Source organism: Solanum pennellii, chromosome 12, assembly GCF_001406875.1.
Source record: "Solanum pennellii chromosome 12, SPENNV200".
In the NCBI taxonomy this organism is placed as follows: domain Eukaryota; kingdom Viridiplantae; phylum Streptophyta; class Magnoliopsida; order Solanales; family Solanaceae; genus Solanum; species Solanum pennellii.
The window spans coordinates 4724227-4733798 of NC_028648.1; the positions used below are offsets into that span (position 1 = coordinate 4724227).

Here is a 9572-nt window from a genome sequence, read left to right on the forward strand (position 1 = left end):
TTTTTATTAATGAGTTTAAGTCTTCCGCATTACTTTCTGTTGATATTAAATTGAAATGTTAGGACTTAGATTGGTTAGTTCGCTCACATAGGAGGGTAAGTGTGGGTGCCAGTCGCGGCTCGGTTTTGAGTCGTGACATATATATACCTAAAAAAATATTTTAACCATATAAAAGTAATATAATTTTCCGTCGAATGGGGTTCAAATGACCCCCTAAAATAGAATAGTTGACAAGTTTTGTAAATAATCATGAAATCTTTCATATTGAAATCCCAACAAAAACAAAAATATTAAGTGATTTTTCTCATTCAATGATCTTTTTCTCATCGGGTTAATCGAAAAAGCTCTAACTAGCTGACACTAGACGATCATCAAATCAATTGTTACCTAAAATATAAATTTTCGCTATTATATAACAACTAATTTAACAATACGAGTAACAATCACAATATTTTAACTAACAAGAGAATACATGTAACAACCATCCAATAAGTTGTTAAGAAGTATATATAATGCAAATTTAAGACGTTTTAAACGGCCTAAACAAAAAGTCATTAACTATATAATATAATGGAGTGTAAAATTGTAACATCTCCAAGTCGACAGTTGGTATATTTAATATTCTGGTTAAATGCCTGAAAAAACAGATATTTATATTGGATTTATTATTATTACTATTATTTTTTTGGGTTTTGAATCATAATTATTTTATTTATTAGATTTATATTAATTATTTATAGATATTAAACAATATTTTAATACAATTACATGTTTGAGCCAACTTTTACTAAGTTGTTACCTTTTAGGGATACATCTAAACTGTCATTTTGTATTTGTCTTAAAAATAATTTATTTAACATATATAAACTATTTCATATATCTTTAAAAATATCTAGAATCATCAATTACTGTAACTAGCTTTATGTTTTTACCTAATTTTTAAATATATAAATTATACTCCAAAAAACTTAAAAATTCCACACTCAATTTTTTTTAAATCAAAACTACAATATTAACTTTTAATAATGAAACTAATATCTTTTAAAAATCAAAAATCAAAGTTTTTAATACTGTCCCATGTCCACCCCTACCTTCCTTAACATCTAGTGAGGTATAAATAAATGATATGTGTAGAAAAGTGACAAACTTTTCTTTCTGACAATTTTTATAAGTAATTCATAAATCATATCACTTTTTTCTTCTTTTTTTTTCATAAATAAAAGTTGTGATATCTAAACAATTTTTCCCTTTATTTCTAGATCTCAACACAATCTAACTCTATATATATATGACACACACATTCATACTATTAAAGAGGGCATTTTTTTCTTAAAGATTTGATTAGTAGAGCTATGAGTTGGAATTTCTTTACTATCTTCATTTGTATTTTTACAAGTTTTTTTGTGCTATTTTTTCATCACTCAAATGCAAATGCTAATGCTAATGTAAAGCGGAGTTGTAATTTTTTCGAAGGAAGTTGGATCGTAGATGAAACTTATCCTCTTTACGATTCAACTCAATGTCCATTTATTGAACATGAATTCAATTGTCAAAAGAATGGACGTCCTAATCAAGACTATCTCAAGTATAGATGGCAACCACATGGATGCTCCTTAGAAAGGTAACTCTTATAACTCCATATCTTTACGTTGTTGAATTGCTCGTAGCTAACAGAATATTATGATAATATATTTGTGAATTTGTCGTTAAAGAGAATTAGTGACGAATTCTGTTGTTTGTGTTAGGGAATTTGTTTGTTTTTTTTACTAGTATAAAACTTGCAAATAATGTTATTTAATTTGATTCTTTGTTTTTGAATCTTTCTAATTGTAAAAATGTTTAGTTACAATCTATGTTGAAGCAAGTAATGTGAAATAATTTATGAAAGTGACGGAGGCTAGAGGGTAGATTGATGAAGGAGTGTCCGTGAGCCTTAAAAAAAAGTTTCGTTTCGTAGCTGATTTGAAAGTGAGTTATTCAAATATTAAATTCAAAATAAATAGCAGAGCTTATTATATCTAATAGCTAATTACGAAATAAATTATTCATATAAAAATCAATACAAATATATGATTTTGTAATTTTAAAAATTCATACATACATAAATTATGAAAAATTAACACACTATTTTATACGAAATAAAATATTTAATACACATATTACTAATAGAATAAGCCAACAAATAAGCTTGAATGATGCTTGTAATAGTATGGTGACCCGTGACCCCGCACCCCCACCCCCACCCCCACCCCACCCAAACCAAACCAAGAAAAGTGGCAGCTTTAATAATGATTTCGCCTCTAATTGGCTAAATTGTTTTAATTCCGATCGAATTTATTGTCGCGATACTAAATTTTCACGAGGATTTATTACTTTCCTGAACTATTTAATAGTATATTTTAAAGGTATATATATGCATATGTGGACACATTATTATTTATAATATTATGTTATTTTTTATGTTCACGTGGACAAATATATAGGTTTAAAATGCGATATTGAATAGTCTAGACTTTAAAAAGGTAATAGATCCTCATGAAAATTTAATATCACAACATCAAGTTCAACCAAAGTTGAAATATTTTTTACTTTTATCCCAATATTTTATATTATTAACTTATCGATATAATATATAAACGCTTATGAATACACAAGCTAGAAATATCTAATATAATATACATTATTGTGTTCAGATTCTAAACTGCAACATGTTATTGAAGTTGTCGATGTATTCAATCAAAAGAAAAAAAAAACATTACCAATTAAGATGTTGACCACTTGATGAAGATCAATATCTAGACATGATCTGTTAAAATTAGATTTTAGATCCCTAAATCTAATTAGTATCATAGTGGAAAACATATGACATATCTGAACATAGGTCCCCTCCTCTCCATGTGCTAATAAGAAAATACTACAAAAAAAAAAATTGTTTTTATGTAAAGGGGCCACACTGTAATTGGGTGTCTAGCATGTGTGTTTTTAGGAAGAGATGAAATTCGGGCATAATTCAATTTTAAAAATTAACTCATAAACGTAAAATATATAGTTTAAATTCATATAACGAGACTATCAATTCCTTTCCAAGTCAATATGTGAGATTTTTATCCATTCTAACACTTTCTTCTTCACGCCTATAGGCCTGATTGGAGCGTGGATTGAAATTTAAAAGGAGATGAACCTGACTCTAATATCATGTAAAAATATGAATTTGAATCTAACTCAACCCTAAAAACTAGCTCACAAGAGAAGGATTATTCAAATTCAATCCATATAACGAAATCACCAATAGATTCCCCAATCAATATGGACTTTAATTCGTTTTTTATGTCTTTTTAACATATACTTTTAGAAGGTGTAGGTCCCCCTCACTTCTTTTTATCAGATTTACAGTTGTAAAATAATAATTTCATCATGGTGGCTAAACTGTCACTATAAACTTAATTAGACCTTGTAAAATAATGATTTAACTAAAGACATGCATCACAATCATTTTCTCTTTATGCTTTTGAGTCTTAATTAACCAAATACAATTGGTGGGATTAATTATCCTTAGGGAGAGTTCCATATACGGAATGGGATAGATAAGGATATTTCATAAATTGAGATATCACATGAGATTATTATATACTACATTAACGATATCATTTTCGTACAAATGATGGGATAAGATAATCACTCGAGCAGCTAATACCTCAAACCAAAAACAAGAAATACTTCCTATGTCCACTATTGTTTGTCATAATTTTTATATTTAGAGTTAAATTATAAAAACTTTGACTAATAATTTAAAATGTATTTTTCATCATATTTATATGTAAAATATTGCAATTTATAGTACTTCTCATATAGTTTTTGAATATCTAAATTTTTTGTTTAAAATACAAATTAACATAATCTAATTTAACTTTGAATATTAATCAAATTGACTTTCGAAAAGTGCAGCGTAACAACTAAAAGTGAACGGATGGAGTACATAAAAATAAAATCCCAAAATTATTATCCTTATATTACGTGACTAACTATACTTACAAAGTATGAAAACGCGCTGCATTTTACTTCTGATATCATGTCCAATAATTCGATCCAAAACATCAAGACAATATTAAAATTCAGAATTCATAAATTTCAAATTCGAGATATAATTTTAGTTCATTTTATGCAGATTTGATGGAGGGGCATTCTTGAAAAAATTCAAAGGGAAAAGCATCATGTTTGTGGGAGATTCTCTAAGTCGAAATCAGTGGCAATCACTTGTATGCCTTCTTTACACATCACTCCCTAACACCAAATACAACACAACTAGAGTTGGGGATGTCTCTCTATTCACCTTCTTGGTAATTTCTTTATCATTTTCCCTTCATCTATTTCCGTTCGGGGCAGAGCTAGGGCTTCAGTTACGAGTTAGGTCAAATTTATCAAACCTAAAGCTTGATTTCTCAAATAATATTTGGGAAAAAAATTGACAAATAGCGTTTGTCCATACAGTTTGTCATTATTTAAAAAATATTTTTGGTAAATATTTTAAATTCTCAAATACTAGTTTTTCTAGTATTTGGGGCAAATCTCATTATTTGGGATCTTTTGAAAATTGAAATTTACTCCAAACTTTTATCTTTTATAAAAACACCATCTATAGTAGTTGCTTGCGTTGTATTATATAATTTTTGTACGTTAACACCAAAGTAGTGATGAAATATTCGGTGAATATTAAATGAAGATATGGTTATTGATGAAAATGATGAACAATCGGCTCAGGATAACAAAGTCATGTGATTTTTCTATTTTACGATGTATGCAATGATGCTTGTTGCACTCACTTCAAATTAACACATTGCTCTAGTGTCATGGAAACTATTTTTTATTGTTGGAACGAAGTTGCAATTGACTTGTAATACAAACTTATGGTTAGTTTTGATAGTTTTTAAAACTTATGGATATAAATCATATTTTTCTAAAAAAGCGAAATATATTTTCCAAATACTATAGCCAAACACATGGTGAAATTTTCACCCAAATTTTCACCCAAATGATATTTGCCAAGAATATTTCGAAATCTATAGCCAAACGCTAATTTAGATTTTGCATTTGCAACAATAATATAATATAGATATTTATAGTTAACACTCTCTACAAATGATAGCTGCTAAAGACTTTAGTGATTCTCGATATAATGACATTAACTCAACTCCTGCTAAAACGAAAAACATATTGTATTTTTCAGGATTTTGAACTCGATGTGATGTTGGATCGAAGTGTGTATTTAGTGGACGTTGTGAGGGAAGAAAAGGGAAGAATATTAAAATTAGATTCAATTGAAGGTGGCACATTGTGGAAAGGAATTGACATGCTCATTTTCAACACTTGGCATTGGTGGAACCGTAGAGGAACCACTCAACCGTTAGCTTCTAACTATATATTAAATTTCGTATTTTTTAGAGGTCAATCGTAAAAAACATATATCGATATATTAATTTTGTCACCTTTTTATATTTTGTAGATGGGATTACATTGAAATAGGAGGTCAATATTATAAAGACATGGATCGTGTTGTTGCTTTTGAGAGAGCTTTATTTACATGGGCTAAATGGATTGATACCAACATTAATCCTGCAAAAACTATAGTGTTCTTTCAAGGAATTTCACCATCTCATTACAAGTAAGTGTTATATATATCTGGCTTTTATTTTCTAAGTATTGTCACGTGGATATTATGTAGGTCGCTCAAATAAAAATCACACTATATATATTTTCAAGATACACTATAAAAAAGAGAATTTCATAAATAGAAAAGAGATTAAACTTAATCATGCGCCATAGATACAACTTGCTTAATTACGTTCCATATATCTATGGTTTTGTTTGCTATTGAGTATTTTCGTTTGTATATTTAGCTTTCAATATATAAACATGGTAAATATATACAGATTCTGTATTTATACATATTCTATATATTTCTCTTGTCATGGGAATTTTTTAAAACTCCATATGCATATTTCGCTTGTCAATATACAAACATAGTAATTTAGTATGAATTTTCTATAACTTATATACAAAATATATGTATCAATAAGTTATATACAAATAGCTAGGGTAAGCATATACAAAATCTAGATTTATACGTACAGAAATCGAATCATAAAAATTCTAAATTCATAGAAAAATATAAGAAAATGTTGTCGCTAATCATGAATATCTAAAACTATAATAACTATGGAGCATAATATACTATAAATATTTGTCATTTCACGTAATTTTTCCCTTGTTGAATCCGACAGCGGTACCGATTGGAATGAGCCAGGGGTGAAAACTTGCTTAGGGCAAATGCAACCAATAAGTGGTTCAACATATCCAGGAGGGTTACCCCCAGCATTGAAAGTTTTGAAGAAAGTATTGTACACAATTGAGAAGCAAGTTACATTGCTTGATGTCACAAATCTTTGCTTATTGCGTAAAGATGGACATCCTTCAATTTATGGGCTAAGTGGAATGGATTGTAGTCATTGGTGTTTAGCTGGAGTTCCTGATATTTGGAATGAAATACTATATAACTTTATAGTAATGACGTAACTGATAAAATTATTTTTCATGTAAACCTGCTTGAGGTCGCTGATTTGAGTTGTGAAAATAATTTTCTATAGAACTTGATCTTTTGTGATCAGATCTTTTCCTAGTGCACGGATGATTAGAGAAAAGAATAGTTATTTGATTGAAACATATTCAGTAGTTCTATTTCAATAAGTTGTTACTTCAATCTTCAATAATCACTTTTATGTATACTAGTTTAGTGTACGTGTTTTATATGTGTGTCATGTTTAGCGATAAATATATATTTAAATTAGTAAAAATAATAATTGATGTCAAAATAAATGCAATGTTATTTACATGACTTGTAGTTGGTTTATGTTTTCTTTTGGCCTTTTGATTGCATTATCATTGTTAAAAATTTTATTGGGAAAAAATCAATATATTTTTGAATTATTGAAAATGGTATATCTTTTGTTATATTATTGAAATATCACAGTCCTTGACGTCTAAAAGGTGCATCACTTATATCCTTCACACTAATAGATGGATACAGTGTCTTATTCATTTGCATCTATCCGAAGTAAAATATTTTTGGATAGATGTACAAGATTAGGATATGTGTCCGTCCGTCATTATGAAGGATACAAGTGCATCACTTTTTGAATAGTAAAGACTATATTGTCTCAATAGTATAACGAAAGACATATGTATACAATTTTCAAATTTCATTAGTTCGGCGATATATGACATATGTATACAATTTTAGAATTTCATTAGTTCGGCGATATATTGGTAATTGATAGTTCTTTAGAAAGGGTAACATAGATTTGTTCATGCAACTAATCATGTTGGAGTTCCATTCTTTAATGATAAAAATAGAGATAAAGTTTTAAATTTATAGCAAAAAATTAATAATTACTAATATAGAAGAAATATATACAAAATTAGATTAACCAATAATGATAATAAAATAATGGCTCAAATTTTCTATATCCTGAACCTAAAAACAGAAAAAACTTGTAATGGTTTCAAAAAAAATTATTTTGTCTCTTTCAATTTACCTTGTTCCAAGTAATACTTACTCCATGATATAATTATCGTGCCCAAATCACCTTCTTTTTTCTCATAAATTTTGATTTAGGTTTGAAAAATGATCAAGAATAAACTTGCTTCTTTACGAACTAAAATTCAAATAGAAGACACTAGACACGAATTAGTGTTTTTAATATATATTAAAGATAAATATAAATTAGTGGATTTCAAACTCATATATTTTAGACACTTAAAAGAATTAAAATAATTTTACAAAGTTGATATAAAATACGATTAATTCAAATTAAAGTGAGTCAGAAGAATTTTAAAAATAGAAAATAACTGTAAATTTAATTGCCTGTTACTTTTAATCATAATTACTTTAATCATATTTTTTTCAGCAAATAGTAAAGATTCAAAAATACACACATAATTAGGGTTTTCATGGGTTTGATTTGGGTCAGTCATTGGTCAAAATCAAAATCAAACCAATTTAATCAGTTTTAAAATTATCAAAACCAAATCAAATCAAATATAATGTACATTTATGAGTTTGGTTATATTTGGTTTTGGTTTTGTTTGGTTTGATTCGGTTATTAACCATACATAAAAATAAAAGAAATAATTCATTCAAAACGTGGAAAAAGTGACAACAATCCATTCAAACAAAAAAATAGTTAGAATGAATGTCATTACAGAACTTTCGATTGTCGAATTTATTGAATAAAACTTTAAAATTCACTATTTTGGCATTAGAAGGAAGAGACAATGACATTTTCAGTCTCACAAAGAATTTCAATAGACACTCACATATATGAACAATAAGAAAAATGTTTTCACCTTGGACATTTTTTTAATAAGTAAATTATAAATAAATTTTGATTAAACATATTAAAATCTTTAAAATTGTTTATGAATATAAATATTATGTATATATAATAATTAAATTTAAGTATATAACTTGTTGGTTCGGTCCGATTATTTCTTCAATTTTTTCCGAATAAAATTATAAGCGAACAAATACTATCGATTTTTAACAATCTAAAACCAAACCAAATTAAAAATCCAAAGTAAATCGATTTATTTAATTAATTTTTTAATTTAAATCAATTTTTATTCAAACCATGAACATCCCTACACATAATAATCAATAAGAGATTGGTAATAAACTATTAAGAAATTTTCAATTAGCAGTATAATTTACTCCTAACTATATTTATATTAATTATTTTTTTCATTTTATAGCTAACAAGAAAAATTCAAAAATATGAAAATAATCCGTAGAAGATAGCTAACCAACTGCTATTAAGAAAATTTCAATTAGTATTAACAATAAATACTCTGTTACTATTTACTCTCTAAGTCTAACAATAGTTTTCATTATATTATTTTGAGATGTCTAATAATATTTGTCCACTTTATAAAATTAATAGATAATTTTATAATTATTTCTTAATTACCCTTATCATTAATTATAATAATTATTATTACATTTTTCAAGATACTATATTTATTATATTCAAAGGGTGATATAGTAAAAATGACCCTTAGGAATGTTTGGTAGGCTGCATTAAAGAAATAATCCATTTATTATACATGGTATAATTTAATACTATTTTTGATAGGAATATGAGTCTATGTATAACTAATCTATGGATTAGCTAGTACATCCTACATGGTATTATAGGATGTATTACTGGCTTAAGTCATATGCGGCCCCTTAAAGTTGTTCGCATATTTCATTGAGACACCTCAACTAAGGCTAGTACCTATTGAACACTAAAATCTTAACAAGTCTATACCTATTTAACACAAAATGATAATTAATAAAAGCACAAACATGCGTGAATCTCAAACGCATATACATGAAAAATAGTCCAATACAATATTGACATGTGGCAATTGAATCAAAAAAATTATAAACTCTATTCAAATAATTCCAAAAGAATTTTTAGAAAACAAAATATTATGTTAAAGTTGACCCACCCCCACCCCACCCCACTCCACCCTCC

General features: G+C 27.3%; 1 protein-coding gene across 1 annotated transcript; it reads left to right on the top strand.

Moving 5' to 3' along the window:
- The first annotated feature begins 1161 nt into the window (after positions 1–1161).
- Positions 1162–6761, top strand: LOC107005644 (protein trichome birefringence-like 41). Its single transcript, XM_015204284.2, has 5 exons — positions 1162–1621; positions 4166–4337; positions 5225–5400; positions 5501–5659; positions 6279–6761. Exons 1-5 carry the CDS (start codon positions 1353–1355, stop codon positions 6568–6570), a joined length of 1068 nt encoding a protein of 355 aa, XP_015059770.1. The 5' UTR covers positions 1162–1352; the 3' UTR covers positions 6571–6761.
- Positions 6762–9572: the final 2811 nt, after the last annotated feature.

Coding starts and splice junctions, on each gene's coding strand:
- LOC107005644 (XM_015204284.2), top strand. CDS start 1,353: ATGAGTTGGAATTTCTTTACTATCTTCATTTGTATTTTTACAAGTTTT. Junction 1,622..4,165: donor CATGGATGCTCCTTAGAAAG/GTAACTCTTATA, acceptor CATTTTATGCAG/ATTTGATGGAGGGGCATTCT. Junction 5,401..5,500: donor CGTAGAGGAACCACTCAACC/GTTAGCTTCTAA, acceptor TATATTTTGTAG/ATGGGATTACATTGAAATAG.